At 36.4% G+C, this 22,972-nt stretch overlaps 1 protein-coding gene across 1 annotated transcript in view; it reads left to right on the forward strand.

The window, feature by feature from the left end:
- The window catches only part of LOC132560010 (ranBP-type and C3HC4-type zinc finger-containing protein 1-like), a 94,907-nt gene that overhangs the window by 52,597 nt on the left and 19,338 nt on the right, over positions 1 to 22,972 (forward strand). Inside the window, exons 4-5 of the mRNA XM_060224666.1 lie at positions 21,981 to 22,179; positions 22,448 to 22,731. Of these exons, the coding sequence (XP_060080649.1) occupies positions 21,981 to 22,179; positions 22,448 to 22,731 (483 nt within the window). The remainder of the gene's footprint in view (positions 1 to 21,980; positions 22,180 to 22,447; positions 22,732 to 22,972) is intronic.

The raw sequence follows: 22,972 nt of genomic DNA on the forward strand, positions 1-22,972 counted from the left end.
ACTGGTGATGGCTACACCTTAGGTATCATTATTTGTTTTACGTTTAATTTTAGATATAAAAAGTTGTTGTGATGTTTGTTTGTTGCAACAAGTTGAGCTAGCAATACATTTTCTGACACTTTAAAAAGTTGTGTAGTGACATCTACGAGGTACACACATGGAAACTATATGAAATTGATATATTGTATTTCACTCCCGTTGTTTCTCAAACCTTAAATAACATCAGACATCATACAGTGTATAAAAACAGTGTATAATGTGTGTACCATGACATGCCATGTCATTTTATCTTGAGTGTGTAAAGTGCACAGATACTGGTTACGGTTTGGTTGCTGTGAACAGCAAGAGTCGTATTTTGATACGGAGAGGTGGTTAAAATCACATGCCATTCAGTCCCCATTTGGGTTATTAAAATGTCTTGATCAAGGACACAAACAGGACATAGTGTTCTCCGAGTGACAACACTATTTTAAATAATAGAATGGTGTTGTTTTAGGAATATACTGTGACATATTAACTGACCTTTTCCTACCTGGATTGTTACCTGAGATTTACCTGTGTTTTTCACAACCTATCGTCATATGATTGAGAGATTAGACAAAATGTTTAAATTTTATTTGGTGAAAAATACTGATTAATTAAGTTTGACTTCAAAACATGTATAAATAAATTTGTAGGATGATTCAGCACTACACCCTAACATATTTCTAAAATTATTATGATATAAAGAGAAAAGTACTTGTTACAGAACTATTGTGCAATATTTAATTTAATTACCGGGACCACCTCCTGCTCATGGACGTCTCTCTCTTGCCGGAAGTAGAAGAAGAATCTCTATTACGACAGGAAGAAGATAGCTAGGAAGGTTGGGAAGTCTTGACTTAAGACTCTCGGTGAGATCAAAGTTCACACAGAGTAGACAAGGCAGAAAAACAAACAAAAAAGGATGACAGTAAAACCCTATTATTGCACCTCGGACTAGAATGCATTGATCTGATTGGACGTTGCTTGCCCCCCTATAAATCTATAGGGGGCAGCTGAATATATAGGGGGCAATGGCCGCCATCCATTATCTCTGAAAGGCGTCACTTCGTAATTTCAAATCACAGATTGGCGATATTCACATTCTGTTCCGTGTCGGAATATTGGCTAGAGTGAATCCTAGAAGTTGCTATTATCTAGTACGAGTTGTTTCCCCTACACGAAGCACCTATTTGACTCGGATCAAAAATGGCTGGGCGGTTCGGGCAGACGACAGCTGCAGACAAGGAAAAAAACGCCTGGCACTTAACGCTGATAAGACGTTAAAAGCTAATAAGTTGGCCTCTAAAGTGTTCAAAGATTATTTGGTGGAAAAGCAGCAAAACCCAGATTTTGAAGATTACGATGTAGTCCGACTGGACGAATGTCTTGGCCATTTTTACATGGATGCCAGGAAATGTGATGGGACGTATTATATATATATTTAAATGGGTCCTTGGTGCAATAAATTTGTTATGTAGTTTGCTAGTGACCCCCTACAGGAATATAGGGGTTCAGTCAGATTGGTAGGGGGATTCGGGCTTCGCCCTCACCCCCTACCAATCTGACTGAACCCCTATATTCCTGTAGGGGGTCACTAGCAAACTACATAACTAATAATGGCAGACCACATGGCACACCGTAAGGACATGTTGAGGAAGCAAAAGGCCGAAAATTGGCACAAAAAAATTAAGCAAGCTAACGAAGGAAAAAGGAAGGGAGATCACTCTATGTCTCCGTTGTAATGGCTAATGGGACTGTAGGGAGGGCGGGATTTTTTAATCTTTTCTTTTTGAGCTACAAAGATGGGTGCAGGTACTGTATTTGCATTAGAAAGTTATGGTAATTATTACTGAAATGAAAAGAAATATAATGAATGTCAACTTTGAAAAAAAAAAATAAATGCAAGTAATACCGTTTGCCAACAGGTGAAGATATACATCTAAATTTACCTACTGGAACTAATGCTAACTTAAGGGAAAAGATTATAATTACTACCAATGAAAACTGTCCTGTAAGGAATTAAAAAATGTTGTCACTCAGAGATATACCCAACAGGATATTTATATTGGTGTAAATGAAGCCCTGCATTAGGAATCAGACAAACAGAGAAAATGCTTTAGATTGCTTCACAAAGCAATATCATTTAAACAACAAAGAATTACAGGAAGTCTACCATGGAAGAGATATAGGAGTAATTGTAGACAATTCTTCATCATCTGATGAACACATAAGTACACAGGTCAAAAAAGCAAACTCTATGTTTGCACTAATAAGGAGAACGTTTCAATTTCTCAATGAACATAACTTCCCATTATTGTACAAAACAATAGTTAGGGTTCATCTGGAACATTCTATTACTGTATGGCATCCATATAAAGTCAAACATATAGATATGAAAGAGGCAGTGCAACGGAGAGCAACAAAACAGTTATCAGGATTTAAGGAACTGACTTATTCGGAAAGATTGAAATGCCTAAAATTACCAACATTGGCATTCAGGAGGATTCGTGGGGATATGATTGAAGTCTTCAAAATTACGAACAATTTTTGCTGGTTTCCTTAAATTGTGGATCGACAAAAGTTCAAATTCAGCGGACAAGGGGTCACTCCAAAAAACTTTACATGTGCTACTGTAAACTTGACACCAGGAAACATTATTTTGCTTTGCGTGTGGTCAAAATATGGAACAATCTTCCGAAGTATATTGTATTGGCATGAACAGTTAACTCTTTCAAAAATAGATTAGATGAACACTGGGCAAATCAAGAACTGGTATATAATTATAAATCAGAAATTCTGTAGTTCCTGGGTCTGACGTCTCAAATGACAATAATTATAAACATTATCATTGTCTCACTGAGACCGGTATAGAGGATCGTACGATCCTGCCCTGGTAATACACTAAACCAAAAACAGAGTTCACTGATTCAACCATAACATTTTTCAAAAACATTTATAGAAAAAAACATTTAAATAAACACATTCTCTAATTTACAGTATCGGGTAATATGATAAATCTAAATCAGTTGTGTTTTTTGTTTTGTTAGTATTTGTATGGTCGTCTCATGACACTCATGCATTCAAATAACAGGTAGCTTAGTCAGAGGTACAGTTGGAACGCATAACAGGTAGCTTAGTCAGAGGTACAGTTGGAGCGCATAACAGGTAGCTTAGTCAGAGGTACAGTTGGAACGCATAACAGGTAGCTTAGTCAGAGGTACAGTTGGAACACATAACAGGTAGCTTAGTCAGAGGTATAGTTGGAACGCATAACAGGTAGCTTAGTCAGAGGTATAGTTGGAACGCATAACAGGTAGCTTATCAGAGGTACAGTTGGAACGCATAACAGGTAGCTTATCAGAGGTACAGTTGGAACGCATAACAGGTAGCTTAGTCAGAGATACAGTTGAAACATATAACAGGTAGCTTAGTCAGAGGTACAGTTGGAACGCATAACAGGTAGCTTAGTCAGAGGTACAGTTGGAACATATAACAGGTAGCTTATCAGAGGTACAGTTGGAACGCATAACAGGTAGCTTAGTCAGAGGTACAGTTGGAACGCATAACAGGTAGCTTATCAGAGGTACAGTGGGAACGCATAACAGGTAGCTTAGTCAGAGATACAGTTGGAACATATAACAGGTAGCTTAGTCAGAGGTACAGTTGGAACTTCCTAATATAAAATATATCTGTTCTTTTTTTACCAATTAATGTTAGTCATGACACAAATAATATAATCCTACCTTGATGGGTTGGTGACTCTGCATGTCTCGAAGTGAAATTGTATTTTTCTAGTTAATGCCATTTACAGCAAGGCATTGTGTTAATGCTGGTTATGCAGATATAGCAGAGAAATTTGATACAAAAAAAGGCATTAAAGCTAGAGGTTGATCAGACCATGACATTGAAGTAAACATACAGTATAGGAAATTCTATGTATACAAAACAGTGGGCCTTATATAGATATAATATATATCTCTTGGGTCAAAGTCCATCTGCATGTTAGACAAATATGCAACAGTGAAATCTACATACTATCAAATTTTGACAAGATCTGAAATAGTCCAGGTACATGAAATGCTGATCTTGAAATTAACTTATTTGTACAGCAAAAAAAAATAACCAGTGGAAAATAAATTTAACTTACTGGTTGATGTCATGGATGATATGTGTTGGCTATATGAGAAAGTCCACAGTTCATTTCCCAGTTCCTTGATGTTTAAGTGTGTAGATCTGAAGGATTTTCTGATCAGTATAGATATGTATCATAAACGTTGATAAAATTTCGATTCTCAGAAATAAACTGAAGTAAGACACTAAAGATAGACCGTCTGCTGGTAGATGTGCTCTGCAGGATTTCTTTTACCAGTGTAGGTCCTGCAGAAAAACTGTCTCCCAGTCTTAGGAATCAGATGAGTTAAAACGCTTCCACACTATAAAATGACCGTCTGCTAATTTGCTTATGGTACATTGCTGTTATCTGCTTGTGATACAGTAGAATGACGCCCGACAGAAACTCTTGGTTTATATAGGCTGCATAAAATACCCAATCAATTTACAGGTCTCATGCAACACTAGTTAGCTAGGTGACCTAGATTTTAAACAGCTGATTCTCAGAATGACTTGGGTACAATTCGGAGAATATGCATTATCCCTATCTATATAAGGCATTAGAGCTGTCCAGTGGAGCATTCAAATAAAACATTAGCTCTGAATGGTAATTCAATGAGTAATGGAGACAGTTGGTTTAAATGTTATAGATCATTCACATAAGAATCTAAATCAAACATTCTTAAAGCAATCAATTAAATGCAAACATAAATATTTGATGTAAATATTTGACATTACCAAGCACATGTCCTGAATATATATATATCTATCTCTTGTTATTCAGAAGACCAGATTCTGGTTGAAATATTTTCATAAACCAGCAGTGATTTTTTTTGTTGGAGGAGTAGAAGGTGGGGGGGGGGGGGGGTTGGAAAGCCAGAAAGCTGTGTATGTTGCAATTACCAGCCTAGTTTGGGCTAAGCACTTTATTCAAGGTTGGTTTATAAGTCATAGGTTTTCTGTCTTTGCATTTACTCCTAAAATTAAACTTTGTCTGAGGACAAGTGTCAGAGTACTGGTAACGTCAGAGAGCAACTTGCACCCCGCTTTTTGAGGTGGAGACATCCGTCTGGATGCCTGAATGTTTCTTTTGAAGATTGCATAGAATATATATATACTTTATACTCCTACTGTAACGACAACCCAGTGGAGGTCAAAGAGGTCAAAAATCAAATTCCTTAATAAAGATATATTTATAAATGATTCCACTATGAACAGCTACCATGGCAAGCTAGTTAGACTTGTAAATAAACCACAAAGACTCAATATGAATTGAAATTGGCCGTTTTTATTAACGACGTATATATATAAATGTACATATGTAAACTCTCAATGAATGTACATCATATACCAAATTTTCTTGTTAACAATGTTATGATAAACATTAAACAAGTCTAAGATGGGGGTCAGAAAACTCCACAGAGATCACTTTCACTAGGTGCGAACATATGGGTAAGGAATCTCTCCCCCATACGCTGCCATGGAAGTTAGAATCCAACGAAATCAGAATGGATAAATAAGTAGTTGCCAAATATGGGAATACACATGTTCAAAAGTACACAAGGTACGACAGAAAATATGACAGTATAACGATTACAAAGTCTCCCCGACCCAATGCCCGGAAGGTAATCCTGTGAGCCGTCTGAACTCAACGACTACACAATCTCCCCAACCCAATGCCCGGTAGGTAATCCTGTGAGCCGTCTGAACTCAACGATTACAAAATCGTCCCAATCCAATGCTCGGTAGGTAATCCTGTGAGCCGTCTGAACTCAACGATTACAAATTCTCCCCGACCCAATGCCCGGTAGGTAATCCTGTGAGCCGTCTGAACTCAAGGATTACAAAATCTCCCCGACCCAATGCCCGGAAGGTAATCCTGTGAGCCGTCTGAACTCAAGGATTACAAAATCTCCCCGACCCAATGCCCGGTAGGTAATCCTGTGAGCCGTCTGAACTCAACGACTACAAAATCTCCCCGACCCAATGCCCGGTAGGTAATCCTGTGAGCCATCTGAACTCAAACACTTGCTGGTTGTAACACATCATCCAACGAAAATTAACAAAATATCAGTCCTTAAATGGCACAGGATTAAGATATCACAATAAATTCCCAGCGTGATAAATTGGAGCCGGTCAGATCTTTTCACAATAAGTAAGTATGTCACTTATGAAACAATATGAAAATGAAATGATCCATCGACCCAATGCCCATAGGTCATATGAATTTCGTGCAATGCAAAATAAAGCAAATCCAACAGATATTTACAATACAATAGATCAAATGTGCAAGTAAAAACAAGGGAGAAAACTCTGCACATTACACAAGCTTAACTCTATCTCAGATGACCAGCTGACCCCATGACTAATGGTCATACAATTGTTGCAGGAACAGATACTGTATCATTGGAAGAATATACTTAAATCCTATTCTGTTAATCTCTGCATGGGCGATATTTTACCTACACTTCTTTAACCCACAGAGGGGTCTTTATAATGCAGAGATAGATCGTTCTCACACTTGGCTGAGTGTGTCGGTGCTGGTAGTTATAAACACATGCTTTTTACTGTGTATGTTTGTTATAACAAACCCCCAGTCTAAGTCAGGTAGGTGCATGCAATTTCTATGAAATAACTCACATTTCTCAGAAACTGACAGATTTTTATGCAGTATATTACAGTCGCTAAGAAGATTTTCAGTATTTTTAAAATTAGACCCTTCCAAGTGAAACGAGGAATAGCAACATATTGGGGAAAATTCTCAAGATGCTAAATGCATGGCAAAGCCACATGTAAAATATTCAAAGTCTTCATTTTAGATTTACGTATATTTGTCTACATCAAACAGAGGTGAGTGATCATATTGTTTTCTGGATACATCTAAACTTTTACTGGTCATAATGCTGAAACTATGTCTACACTACCAAACATTGAGATCACAACATCTGTATTCTCAAGATGCTAAATGCATGGCAGCGTCAGGGAAAAGGGATAACTGGTTCCAAATATTGTGGGTGAAATAGGGGAACTCAAGCCTCATTAGTGAATTATCAAGTCATATATGTTTAAACCTTTCCTGTCAGAGTGAGATCTCCCAGTCTCTCTCCCAAAGGGATGAAAGTTTCTGTTGTGTACTATGTAAGTTGTTTACAGGTGTGGCCACACTTTTTTTCAGTGTGCAGTGACCTTGTTTAACCTGAGTGATATGAAAGTGTGGGATACAGAAACACTGAGATTTAGAAATAAAAGCCATTTTATTTATTCCATTCTAAACAAATGTAAATTGAATTGATTTACATGATTATCCAAATTCACTTTTCATTTCAGTAATACTTACCATAACTTAAGTATGCAATACAGTACCTACACCTATCTTTGTATCCCAACAACAAAAGATTCAGACAATCCCACCCTCCCTGCGATCCATGAGCCATTACGACAGGAACGCAGAGTGATCTCCCTTCCCCTTACCTTTATGGCTGCCGACGAGTGCGGAGGTGTCTGAGCTGAGTGCTTTCTTTACTCCTTCTCTTCATACTGCTATTATTGTCTGAGTATAATGTTGCTCCCTTAGTAGTCTGTAAATCCATCTCCCAACTTATTTTTGAAATTAAGTATCTTCTGGCCGTCTATTCCTCCACGTGTTCAAGTAGGTGTTCACGTGTCTCGTTGTTTGGATTTTCGAGAAGTTGTAATTTGTTTTCTTGCTGCTTCGTAGACCGTTTTGTACGACCGTTTTCTTTTTGCAGTGCAGTCTTGCTGCATATGGTAGGCTTTGTACTCACGTTCATATTTTTTTGGTTGTTAGAAAACTCTGTTGTCTTGTTTTTCCTTTGTTACGATTTTTTTATTGTTTCAATGATGGATAGTGCCGGGTAACGTCTTGGGTCAGCACATGGGTGTTACCATTTCTATGGAGAACAGGACCCCCATGATGCCTGTCCCCTTTGCCGACCTTGCAGCCAGACTTCGCCGTGTGAACTTTGTTTGTATACGGAGTCTGCTGCCAAGGCTCCCATGCCTGTCTGGCGAATTTCCCGCTGGAAGAGGGATTCGTCCTCTTCTTCCGGTAGGGAAAGTAAGTTTTCCAAGTTCTCCGCCTCCGGTTCTGAACTGGTGGGTGTTTTAGGCGTTCCTGCCGGGGATGCTCTCGTCCCGTCAAGCTCTGCCCTCGAGCAAGGGGTGGTCCCCCTTGTCCAGGTGTGCCCTGAAGTAGGAGGGGGGGGACAGCTTGACCCTGATTTGGTCAGTCTAGGGTCGAATATGCTGGTAGCTCCTGTTGGCTGACGGTGTTGCCGTCGGGTAGGGACTTCCGACCGCTGGTCACTGATTCATTCAGTGATCCCGGCATGCCAGGTGGTGTTGTTGGTGGGGGCCACCTTGACTCCAGACCTGTATTTGGAGTGCAGGTTCCAGGGCCACAGATTTCTGGTCAGGGTTGTCTGGCTACGGGATTAGTGACGCGCAGTTCAATAATCCTTGCATCAGTGTGGGGCCACCCAGGCATGCCTGTGGATGGTTCTTTATGGAGTCCCACCCTATCCTCCCCTCTTCCTTATGTGCCTGACTGCCCCTCTGTGGGGTGCTCCATAAAGGTTATTAGAGGAAGGGAGATCACTCTGCATTCCTGCCGTGATGGCTCATGGATCGTTGGAAGGGCGGGATTGTTTGAATCTTTTGTTGTTGGGATACGAAGATGGGTGTAGGTACTTTATTTGCATACTAAAGTTATGGTAAGTATTACCTCATGAAAATTGCTTTTACATGAAAAAAGGTCAAGTCTAAGTTAGATTACCTGTTGCTCTGTTGTCATGTGTCACACTGTATTGTGAATTGATTGTCATACAGAGGACAGATATCATGCGCAGATAACATTGCACTCTTGGCCAGGGTGTTAAACATTATCAGGTTCTGTTCTGCTTTACACACATTCTATCAGAAGAATCACTAACTGTACATTAGTTGGTAGAAAATAATTTTCTTCATTAAGTCCGGAAAATGTCATAATTTGAATGGCCATTAAGGTTTAAAACTTGTACACTGAAAACCTTATCAAGAAACTATTGGAATTTTTCTGTTTAGCTTTCATGTTCAAAGAGTTTATTTTTCAATGGATCATTCTTGAGTGTTTGCTTTTCCTCTTTCATTTTGTTACCTTGTTTAGCATATTAATAATATGCTAGATAAATAATGATAAAGAGACATGACCTCTATTGTAAAGCATGGTCCTTAGATGGTCCTAAATGAAATTAAGACTAAAGTGACTATTTACATGGCTATTGTATTGAAAATCTTATTGTTGTTAGGTATGTCTTCTGAACAAGAAGTCTTACGCTGTCATGACTTTTTTAGATCCTACATTCAACATGGTTGTCATGGTCCCATTATGCTACTAAAATTACTCCTCTTGAACACTTGAACAGGAAGTCTTTTCAGACTTTACATTCTGAAATTCTTCAGGAAGGATTTTGGCAAATAAGTTGTGCAACAGTTGACCCATGCTGAAATTTAGATACATGCAGCATTCAAGATGGTTTCTTTATCTGCCATCTTGAAAATCTAGTTATCGTTTGTAATTCTCACAAACTGAAGGTTATGCCAAGGTTAAATAAAAAAGGTGTCAGGATGGTTCGGAAAAATTACATAAAAAGTCATTAAGTCATTGCCTGACAAAACAACGTAAAATAGTCGACACAAGCAGGGCAACATCAATGGACTTAACATTTCAGACTGACCTTTGTTGTTAAAGCTGTATAGGTACTGATATATTTATAAGTTGTGTGCGATGATTTATTACTTTGCAATTTTAATGGGAAAGTTAAATAAAATAGCATTGAATGTGTAGCATTGAAAGAGTTGAATTGATTGGTTGTCAGTTGATATGTACACATTTCCTATCGATTTTGTTTCCATTTTTTTTTTCATGCTTTTGTCTCGCCTAAATCACAACTACAGGTATAATAGCCACTCCATACTATGGTTATCAGATATGGAAACAGCATGCTTCAGAGATGAAGCTTATACTTGTGACACAAGGGCCCCAGCTTTTCAGACCCTAATTTACGTGTGATATGAAGTACTACATGAAGTAGTCTTTAAGTGATATGTTTCCTCACTCAATAAGAGGCGATTGTCTCCACATTGAGGTAAATAAATGTTGTATTGAAAATCTGAAGTTTTTATTAGCCCACCATCTTATAGATGGTGGGTTATTCAGATCGCCCTGCGTCCGTGGTCCGTCCGTAAACAATTCTTGTTACCGCAATTTCTGGAAAAGTACTGGATGGATCTTTCTCAAATTTCATATGCAGTTTCCCCTTGGTCCCTAGTTGTGCATTGTACCTTTTTTGGACTGATTCGAATTCAAGATGGCCGACAGGTGGCCATCTTGGATTTTGGAAGTAAAAGTTTGTTACCGCTATTTCTGAGAAAGTACTGGATGGATCTTCCTCAAATTTCATATGCAGTTTCCCCTTGGTTCCAAGTTGTGCATTATACCTTTTTGGACTGATCCGAAATCAAGATGGCTGACAGGCAGCCATCTTGGATTTGGAGAGTAAAATCTTGTTACTGCTATATCTGAGGAAGTCCTGGATGGATCCTTCTGATATTTCATAGATATTGGTTTCCCTTGGTCCCTAGTTGTGCATTGTACCTTTTTTGGACTGATTTGAAATCAAGGTGGCCCACAGGCAGCCATCTTGGATGTCGACAGTAATACAGCACAAGCATATTGTCCATTATCCACCTGTAACTGACTGCTATCTAATGATACTTTGGGATCTTTTTCAAATGATATTTGCTAATAGGTGCTTAATAAAAATATCTTGTGCCATCATTGAGTACATTCAATGAAGACCAGTTCATGAACATTTACAACACCTGTAACAAACAAAAAAAAATAAAACAGATCCTCAAATGGTGGGCGCCAAGATCCCTCTGGGATCTCTTGTTACAGTACTTGTGTATCTTGTCTGTATGATTTTCATTAATATTACATTTGCCTGGTGTCCATTCTCGTACATTCGGCTAAATTTCCTTTTATTTTTTTTCAGTAAGGAATGTCCAAAAATCTACCTTTTAGCAACATGAGTCACATTCCCTAAATTCTAAATCAAACCTGTATAGTTAAATTTCCATCCATCACGTTTACATAGAAATGAGTTATCAGTTAGTTACGGGTATTTTAAACATTTTTTCTAACTTTTCCCCAAGTAATCTGTATAAGGACAGTTTTTCTTTTCTTGCAGATGAAAGGACAGGTCTGGTTTACAGATCAAAATAATCTGTCTATACATGTAGATGATATTTCATGGACTTAATGGTGATACGAAACAGAAGGCTGGCACACGGCAGTCATAGGAGATGTGAACTATCAAATTTCAGAAATTGAAGTGCAGATGACATTCCAACATTCACATTCATTTAATAGGAAAGAGAAAGTCTTGCTAGTTGCCTGCAAATCATTGCTTACACTTTTGGGAGAATCACATAAATGAATATGTATCTGTATAAGCATAAATATTGCTGATTTTATAATGGAAATTTGTAACTAAGGAACGCCCAATTTTTTTTCAGACTTCTTCTTTAGATAAATTCAGCACTTTTACAAGAAATGAAGATAAATCAGTATTTGTGTATATGTACACATGACAACCTTAGTTATATGTAGTCTTTATATAACACCTTCACATTCTGTGACATCAGTGATAAGTGGCTTACAAAACGGCCTACAAGTGACACCACCATATTTTTGCCCTTTGTCAACCTTTGACCCTTATCTATAGCCCATGATTACAAAAGTGTATTGTCAGAAACCTGAGTATGTGGTATCTAAGACAGGAAATGGTCTAGGAGTTATACAGGATAGGGATCTGTTGGCGTTTATGGGGAGATGAGATTAGATTTGATCAATGCCAGAAAAAAACATAAGGAAAGATATTGTGACATCAAAATTGGCATCTTGTATAAAACACCAGTGAACAATGTGGTGCAATTTTATCGTCTCCTGTTTAGAATTAGTTTCAGAACTATATATTTGTTTGGTAATTATACATATTTTGAAAAATAAATTAAATGTAATTAATGTAATTATCACATACAATTGAATTGGGATGATTTAAAAGAAAAAATATCTATAATGCTGTTATGATATTTCAGTGTCTGACAACGATTTGAAGGATTTATGAAATTACAGCTCTCACAACGTTCCACCCTATCCTCCCCTCTTCCTTATGTGCCTGACTGCCCCTCTGTGGGGTGCTCCATAAAGGTTATTAGAGGAAGGGAGATCACTCTGCATTCCTGCCGTGATGGCTCATGGATCACAACGATTATATGGATTTATTTCTATGGTGATTTATACATAAATCTGTGTTAATTGATCAATGCTGATGTTGTCAGGTTTGAGGTGGAAGTGACTTGATCAATGCTGATGTTGTCAGGTTTGAGGTGGAAGTGACTTGATCAATGCTGATGTTGTCAGGTTTGAGGTGGAAGTGACTTGATCAATGCTGATGTTGTCAGGTTTGAGGTGGAAGTGACTTGATCAATGCTGATGTTGTCAGGTTTGAGGTGGAAGTGACTTGATCAATGCTGATGTTGTCAGGTTTGAGGTGGAAGTGACTTTTGATCAATGCTGATGTTGTCAGGTTTGAGGTGGAAGTGACTTTTGATCAATGCTGATGTTGTCAGGTTTGAGGTGGAAGTGACTTTTGATCAATGCTGATGTTGTCAGGTTTGAGGTGGAAGTGACTTGATCAATGCTGATGTTGTCAGGTTTGAGGTGGAAGTGACTTGATCAATGCTGATGTTGTCAGGTTTGAGGTGGAAGTGACTTTTGATCAATGCTGATGTTATCAGGTTTGAGGTGGAAGTGACTTTTGATCAATGCTGATGTTGTCAGGTTTGAGGTGGAAGTGACTTTTGATCAATGCTGATGTTGTCAGGTTTGAGGTGGAAGTGACTTTTGATCAATGCTGATGTTGTCAGGTTTGAGGTGGAAGTGACTTGATCAATGCTGATGTTGTCAGGTTTGAGGTGGAAGTGACTTTTGATCAATGCTGATGTTGTCAGGTTTGAGGTGGAAGTGACTTTTGATCAATGCTGATGTTGTCAGGTTTGAGGTGGAAGTGACTTTTGATCAATGCTGATGTTGTCAGGTTTGAGGTGGAAGTGACAGGTTTGAGGTGGAAGTTTGATCTGATGTTGTCAGGTTTGAGGTGGAAGTGACTTTTGATCAATGCTGATGTTGTCAGGTTTGAGGTGGAAGTGTTGATCAATGCTGATGTTGTCAGGTGGAAGTGACTTTTGATCAATGCTGATGTTGTCAGGTTTGAGGTGGAAGTGACTTTTGATCAATGCTGATGTTGTCAGGTTTGAGGTGGAAGTGACTTTTGATCAATTGATGTTGTCAGGTTTGAGGTGGAAGTGACTTGATCAATGCTGATGTTGTCAGGTTTGAGGTGGAAGTGACTTGATCAATGCTGATGTTGTCAGGTTTGAGGTGGAAGTGACTTTTGATCAATGCTGATGTTGTCAGGTTTGAGGTGGAAGTGACTTGATCAATGCTGATGTTGTCAGGTTTGAGGTGGAAGTGACTTTTGATCAATGCTGATGTTGTCAGGTTTGAGGTGGAAGTGACTTTTGATCAATGCTGATGTTGTCAGGTTTGAGGTGGAAGTGACTTTTGATCAATGCTGATGTTGTCAGGTTTGAGGTGGAAGTGACTTTTGATCAATGCTGATGTTGTCAGGTTTGAGGTGGAAGTGACTTGATCAATGCTGATGTTGTCAGGTTTGAGGTGGAAGTGACTTGATCAATGCTGATGTTGTCAGGTTTGAGGTGGAAGTGACTTTTGATCAATGCTGATGTTGTCAGGTTTGAGGTGGAAGTGACTTTTGATCAATGCTGATGTTGTCAAGTGTGATGCTGATGTTGTCAGGTTTGAGGTGGAAGTGACTTGATCAATGCTGATGTTGTCAGGTTTGAGGTGGAAGTGACTTGATCAATGCTGATGTTGTCAGGTTTGAGGTGGAAGTGACTTTTGATCAATGCTGATGTTGTCAGGTTTGAGGTGGAAGTGACTTGATACTTGGACTGTTTGAGATGTATTTATTTGTGAGATATGAAGCTGGACTGTTTGAGATGTTGTATTTATTTGTGAGATATGAAGCTGGACTGTTTGAGATGTTGATGTTGTCAGGTTTGATGTTGGTGAGATATGAAGCTGGACTGTTTGAGATGTTTTATTATTTGTGAGATATGAAGCTGGACTGTTTGAGATGTTGTATTTATTTGTGAGATATGAAGCTGGACTGTTTGAGATGTTGTATTTATTTGTGAGATATGAAGCTGGACTGTTTGAGATGTTTTATTATATGTGAGATATGAAGCTGGACTGTTTGAGATGTTGTATTTATTTGTGAGATATGAAGCTGGACTGTTTGAGATGTTGTAATTCTTTGTGAGATATGAAGCTGGACTGTTTGAGATGTTGTATTTATTTGTGAGATATGAAGCTGGACTGTTTGAGATGTTGTATTTATTTGTGTAATTATTTGTGAGATATGAAGCTGGACTGTTTGAGATGATGTGAGATATGAAGCTGGACTGTTTGAGATGTTGTATTTATTTGTGAGATATGAAGCTGGACTGTTTGAGATGTTGTATTTATTTGTGAGATATGAAGCTGGACTGTTTGAGATGTTGTAATTCTTTGTGAGATATGAAGCTGGACTGTTTGAGATGTTGTATTTATTTGTGAGATATGAAGCTGGATATGAAGCTGGACTGTTTGAGATGTTGTATTTATTTGTGAACTGTTTGAGATGTTGTATTTATATGATATAGCTGGACTGTTTGAGATGTTGTATTTATTTGTGAGATATGAAGCTGGAATGTTTGAGATGTTGTATTTATTTGTGAGATATGAAGCTGGACTGTTTGAGATGTTGTATTTATTTGTGAGATATGAAGCTGGACTGTTTGATGCTGATTGCCGGTTGGTTCTGTTGTTGTATACCTTGTTCTCATTTGGAACACCTGGTCTTATTCTCCTTGTACTTTTTCAGGAGTCTCCGTGTAAATCTTTCTTTTGTTCATATTTTACCCTAGTTTTATCAAATCTGAATTATGATTATGTTGATATGTTTGTATTTTTTTGTCGGTTTTTATTTTTTTTGATAGATTTGATACATGGTTGGGTGGTACGGTGGTGCAGTAGTAACACACACGCCCTTTACATAGCCATTGGGTGTAGCCAGGTATTGTGAACAGTTTATCATACTTCATCAGAGCAGATGTGAAAAGGTATGGGGTCCCTTGCCCAACCATGTGGGGAAAAAAGCGGGAAAAACATAGAAAAAGACAATGAAATATGCCCAGCTCCTGAAATTGAATACAGATATTAATAGTGAGCTCATTGCAGTTGAGATACAGTGGTCATGACAACATTTGCCTGTTTGAAGGACAAGACATCCTGTCTATTGTTAGAGAGATATGATGGAGTAATAGATCTCCCTCTATTTTAATCTGTTTTCACAGCATAGAATATAAGCAAGAAAGAACTTTCAGAAATCTGAAACCTTTGATTTTATCAATTTAACATTCCCCGGTATACATAAATGTCTTGGTGTATATCATTTGTATTGAGGAATCATTGAGTAAAATTATTGTGTTAAGCCGCATGCCTTATGTTGATATTACAAAGAAAAATGAGGCGAAAAAACTAATTTTTTTCTTTCGAATTCTCATTTGTGATAAGTGTTTTTTTCTGCAGAAAATTTACCAGAAATTGATTGTTCATATCTTCTGCTTTTTTTATTATTATTTTTTTTTTTTTTAATTTTAGATTTGTAAGTTGTATTTACTTACTTTTCTGAAATTATTAACAATTTCAACGTATTTATTTTGTTTATTTTTTATGTTTTCAGACAAGTTAATCATTTTAAATTTTACAGTTACATAAATATTTACAGTTGTATAGATTAAAAGAATGTCCAAATAGATTAGATTTTAAAAATTATCAGCTCGCCTTTCAAAGAAAGATCAGGAACTTGTGTGGTCACACCTGCACAGCAACTACTTTGGTTTCTTAATCTGAAGTTTTTGGGGGCAAGTTCTGAAAGACCTGTCCTTTATTAGTATACTAAGATGTACTTTGGTACTGATATTTGGTTTGATGGTTTCTCTTGGTCTATATTTATTACTTCTGGAAGCCTTTATAGATGATTTTTGAGGAGTTGTTTAACCTTGACTTTTCATTTCAATTCTAATCTAATCAGATGTAATATGAAGGTGTTGGTGTCAGTTTTAAAAGACATATTTCCTGGTCAAATATCAGCAGATTGAAATATAGATTCCAGTTGGTGAAACATCCCCTAATGCTAATTTGAAGTTTGGTGATAAACAATGAGAGGCAAGCTTAATGTATCCTTGGCAGTTCTCTTGTTTGAGTTAAATGAAGGAAAACAAAACAAGGTTTAATGGATAAGAAGGAAAAAGGAACTTGTTCAAAAAAATCTAGAAGCCTGGAATATGTGATTTTTTTAAACCAGTACACACTACAAATGATTGTAGTTTGCAGTAATCATAAATAGACTCGCCCATGCTTTTCTTGTCTAATATTGAATGTGTTCTTGTTTACAACATGTAATTAGCAAGTCTGTCTTTGATGACTCATTTTGTATATAGATCTCTATTTAACCTTTGTAAAGAACAAGGACAACCGTCACGTAATTTTTTCAATTGAGTGTAATCAAGTCAACAAATACACTTGAATATATACCGACCTGTTAAATACTGTGAATATCTCTCTGAAAAATAAATACTGTAAATATCTCTGTGATAAATAAATACTGTAAATATCTCTGTGATAAATAAATACTGTAAATATCTCTCTGATAAATAAATACTGTAAATATCTCTCTGATAAATAAATACTGTAAATATCTCTCTGATAAATAAATACTGTAAATATCTCTCTGATAAATAAATACTGTGAATATCTGATAAATAAATACTGTGATAAATAAATACTGTAAATATCTCTCTGATAAATAAATACTGTGAATATCTCTGTGATAAATAAATACTGTAAATATCTCTGTGATAAATAAATACTGATAAATAAATCTCTCTGATAAATAAATACTGTAAATATCTCTCTGATAAATAAATACTGTAAATATCTCTCTGATAAATAAATACTGTAAATATCTCTCTGATAAATAAATACTGTAAATATCTCTGTGATAAATAAATACTGTAAATATCTCTGATAAATAAATACTGTAAATATCTCTGTGATAAATAAATACTGTAAATATCTCTGATAAATAAATACATTGAATATCTGTGATAAATAAATACTGTAAAAATTCTAAATTCAATTAAGATTTTAATCAAAACTTGTGTGGTACAAATATTTTCGAGTCAAATTCACAGAGAGCCAAGTGGAAATGTCTGGGATAATATAGATTTTTGAAGTCTTTTAACTGCCAGGTAGATTTGGACTGTGAGGTCTGTGATCAGTATTTCAATCTTTAATCTGGATTTCATCAACTACGTTTTATACAGATTAGGTTTAATCTATCCTTTTCAAATCTCTTTCAAAATAAAAACATTTTGTTACAATGACACCCATTTGACATATCATTGTGTTTGATTATTATCTGTAACTAATGGAGACATTTAAAGAACAGTGAAAATATATCAAAGATATGAATTTTAAAAGTTTCAATACATAGACGTCAAATGCAAAGTGACGACTTACCACTAAGTGTTACACACAATCCCATAACTTCATAACAGGTTACATGATTCCGAATATAATGAGGGGAAAAAATCGAGGAACATCTCCTGAAGCCAGAATTCCTTCATTAGTATTTTGTTGTGTCTTTTTTTGTCTGTGAAGAAACAGGATTTTGTGAAAAATGAAATTTGCTTATATTCCTGAGAGATGATCTAACTTCATGGTGCGTAGCACATGATTGTCAAGGTTTATCACATCAGCTGAAGCCTCATCAGTGGATGATGTGAGTTCTGCACACTGAAGTCTGTTAAAGCTAGATCTCTGTTCTTGAATCTTTCAGTAAACTTACACAAATGATGACATGAAAGAAACTCTTAATATTAGCAGTTCTGGCGGTATCAGCTACAAAATCATCTTACTAAGACAATTTTCTATTGGCTGACGTTCAAATATAAAACGAATGAATTCATTGGATATTACATGAAAAGTTAACAACTAGGAGGCATTGACTGAAGTATAGACACTCAGTTTGTAACAAAATACACAGTATACACATACATACGTTTCTGACTGAAGAAAAAAATGTATGATGTAGTATCACATGGAAGTCTGTGTATATCATATATGTTCATTCATACCCAGATTTGTGTAACAAATTACAATCTTAAAAACCAATTTCAATTACAAAGTGAAAATCTTATTAATTGAGACTGCATTTTAAAGGGTTTTTAGGTCGCCTGAGCCGAAGGCTCATGGTGACCTATTGCCATCATGATTTGTCTGTCATCGTGCGTCATGAACTTTTCACATATTCGACTTGTTCTCAAGAACCATTGGATGGATTTTGACCAAACTTGGCACAAAGCATCCCCATGGGAAGCCGCTTAAAGTATGCGAAGAAAAAGGGCATGGCCTAAATAGGGGCCCCAGGAGGGGGAAAAAGGGTGTAAAATTAGGTAAATCTTTAAAAATCTTCTTCTCATGAACCAACAGTCAGATTAAATTCATATTTGATATTGAAGGTCCTTATGGCCAGGTCTACAAAGTTTGCGAATGAAAAAAGAAATGGGGTCAAGAACGGCCCTTGAGGGGGCGCTAAAAAGGGTCAAAAATTCAACTTTGACCGATTTCAACCAAATTTGGTAGAGAGCATCCCTTAGTGAAGGACATATGAAATTATGTTGAAAAAAGTGATTATGTCCTCTTTGGGGCCCATAAAGGGTGTAAAAGGGGCCATATGTAAAAACCTTCATTAAATGACTACTTCTCAAGAACCAATAGATGGATTTTGACCAAACTTGGCACAAAGCATCCCCATGGGAAGCCGCTTCAAGTTTGCGAAGAAAAAGGGGGTGACCCCAATAGGGGCCCCAGGAGGGGGAAAAAGGGGGAAACTTGATACAAATATTCTACACAAGGTCCTGGCAAGTGTTTTAACTTTTTGGGGCGATTCAAAATCCAAGATGGTCACCCTGGCCCCTGTTTGGCTAAGACATTATGGACTTCCTCTCAAGAACTATTGGGTGGGTCATGTTTAAACTTGGTCCTGCACAAGTGTTGTTACATTTTTGCAACATTTTAAAATCCCCAGATTATTGACATATATTCCTTAGGTGACTGTTAAGGCCCCTTGTTTTAAATAAAATCTTGTCACTTAAATGATCCTATTTTGATACTGATTGTAAAATTAAACAAATAATTTCACCACAGACTTAAAATACAAATTCATCTTCTAAGTTAAAAATTAGGGTTAAGAGTTAAATATATTAACAATTAGAATTCAAGACTGCTATATAGAATCAGAGTTACAGTGTTTAACTTATCGCTTTATTGAGTCTAATTCAAGAGATTTTGTGTAAAAAAATCTGTTTGACTAATATGTTCAAACAGAAGTTTTATGTCAGTTAGTCATGTTCAGGTGTTGAAAGGCATCATTTTCTCAGTACAATATGGACAGGTACTTGCAGTTTGACAGAAAAATAATTGTATAATGTATGTATATTGACAAAGTTGACTAAATATACATTCATCTTTTACGATTGATATTGATAAACGTCTATAAGGTGAGTTTTCTTCTTCTGCAGCAGTTCTTTCTTTTGCAGAAATGAAAGTATTTTACAAAAAGATTTGTGCTAAAATATCACAGGAATAATAGAAAAGTCTATCATCGCATTGTTTGCATTCTTTTTTTTTTATTTCATGAAGATTTTATTTTATACAATTTCAATGTGTATTTTGCAACAGGCTGAAGTCTATACAAACCCTCTACCTGCGAATGTTTTTGTAAGTGACAGACTTGTGTAAGAGCTATGCGATATATGATAGCATAAAGTAGGATGTTAGACCCAGTGTTATGCCCCATTTCAGCTGTTTGAAAGTTGATCTCCAGGTACAATATTCAATACCTTTTACCTTTTGTTTGGCGGCGTGGAATCTTAATTCCAACAGTATTTGAATAAATTCTACCTGAACAATAATTCTGGTCTTTGTATTAATGTCAGTATTCCGTCCACTTACACACATGCCACTCAGAAAACACTTCCTCAATGTTACAGGGCTTTTGTGTGTTTTAAGTCTCCGTTGGTGGTCAATAACTGGTTCGGATGTATAATTTATGACAAATGAAAAAAAAGAAGACAAACTATTAGGGAAGATTTGCATTTTTTGCATGACCTGCAGAAATGCAGGTGCAAATCACCTTACCATCCTACTGTTGCCCAATTCCTTTTGTCATTAAAATCATGACAATAAATTATTCTGAAATGGAATAATTAAAAAAAAATTGATGATGATGATGATGATATTTCCTGTTTATGATGATGATGATGAGGATGAGGATGAGGATGATGATGATGATGAGGAGGAGGAGGACGACGACGGTTGTGTGGATGTGTTGTGAGGATCTGTATGAGTGAGAAAGAATAAGTATGTGTGCTCAAGTGTGTTCCAGGACATTGTAATATAATCTTTTTAAATATGCTTGAAAAAATAAAAAGATATAAAATTTTTTTTTTAAAAATTGATAAAGATCATTTTAAGACATCATATGACATATGATTACTCAGTCTTGGAAAGTTTTGAAATGCTGGGAGCACTGATCTTAAGTTGAAATGATGTAACCATGTCTACAATTTATTGGATCTCCTCACCATTATACCATTAAAACAACAGTTTAAGTACTTCTTGAGAAGAGGTATAGGTGAACTCACTCAAGATAAGAGGTGGATTATGTGACAAAAACAATTCTAGTGACTAATTTTCTGGACTGATATGCTTTAATTAAAGATACATGAACAATTAATTTTTTTAAATTGCCCATTTATTGTGTTATGTAAAGGGAATAATTTTAAAAATGCTATCAGGTGATTCTTTATTGCCAAGTGGAAAAGTCTACAGGCTGTCAACTGATTCCTATTTTCCTATATTTTCCTATATTTTCCATTGTTTTCCTATATCCCTATATTTTCCTATATTTTCCATTGTTTTCCTATATCCCTATATTTTCCTATATTTTCCATTGTTTTCCTATATCCCTATATTTTCCTATATTTTAGTTCAAAAAGCTATATTTTGAAAGACCTCCTATATTTCCTATATTTTTCTATATTTTGAAAAATATTCCTAAATTCTTCCTATATTTTGAAAAATATTCCTAAATTCTTCCTATATTTTGAAGAAGATTTGGCTGACAGCCTGAGTCTAGCTATTGGTTTTTTTTATTCTTTTTCAGAGTATTGTTCTTAAATCATTTTATAAAGGTGACAGATTGTAAGCCTTTTATACCCTGGGATATCCATACTGATTTCTAAACAAGGCGTAGGTATAGTACTGGAACATATTATAGGGGACATTTCTTTGGAGAGAGATTTTTTTTTTTAATCTCAAAATGAAATCTTTTTAATTTGCATTGCCAGCTTTAAGCCAAACCTCTAACCAATTGGACCATTTCAACCCCTGACTTCTGTGTGAAATACATCCTGTTTGCTTTCAGTTTTGGTAAAACTATGAAAATTTGTATCATCAAAACCAACCCAATGGAACCAGCTAATTCACCAAGAGTATGCAAAGATGTAATGATTCTGTTTGGTTGCAGATGTTCGAGTTTCACAAGTTTCCGGTGGAGATCCAGCAGTGGGTGATTGGGAAGGTCATGCCCAGTGACCTTGACACACTTAGACAGTATAGTCTTATGGAGGGCAGTGTCATTTTTCTTTACCTCATTCACACCAACCCAGACATCACCAAGGGAACCAAGATGAATGATGGGATGCTACTCCAGATCATGGAACAAGGTAAAACAGATGGTCTAGGTTGATTACATCTAAGGAACGGATCTATATCTATTAATGACTCACAAACCAAAAGTGAAAAAAGTTAGATGAAGGTCAAAACATGATTTAAATGTTTTTCAAACTATTTAAAATACATTTTTAGATATCATTGTCTGTATGTACTAGATCCCTGTTTACATTAAATTAATTTTCATTAAATTTTCATTTTTAACATTAACATATTGTCAAATACATGCAATACATATTTCAATGCTTTCTGTTGACATAGATTATCAACATGCTAAAGTAAAAAGGAATTCAATAGGTAAACCTAGCCCTGCTCCAAATTCCCCAGCCCAAGTCAATCCAAACTCCACCCCAGGGCTGCTTTTCATAAACAAAGCCATGGGCCGAATGTCAATCAGCAGGCCTGAAGGTGAAGGTCAAATATCAAGGGCAGCCACTGTTGAGGAAGAAGAACATCTATATCTATCAGACCTTCCAATGGATGGAGCAAGACCAAAGCTACCTCTGATGGGAGAGTTGGGAAAAGTCAACATGATTGATCACAAGGTGAACTCTCAGTACCTATGTCTTCACAATACTTCTGTTGATTGCTTTGTCTTTGAGTCCATGTAAGTTTAATAGATGATGCAACTCAACCTGAGGATTAGACTTTCAAAGTTAAACTTAGGCTGAACTTCAAAAAACTAAATTACTGACATTCCTCAGTCTGAACTTCACAAAACCCAAGTACTGACATTCCTAAGTCTGAACTTCACAAAAACCCAAGTACTGACATTTCTAAGTCTGA

Source organism: Ylistrum balloti, unplaced genomic scaffold (assembly GCF_031769215.1).
Source record: "Ylistrum balloti isolate Yb309-2 unplaced genomic scaffold, AGI_CSIRO_Ybal_v1 Utg371002, whole genome shotgun sequence".
Taxonomy (NCBI): domain Eukaryota; kingdom Metazoa; phylum Mollusca; class Bivalvia; order Pectinida; family Pectinidae; genus Ylistrum; species Ylistrum balloti.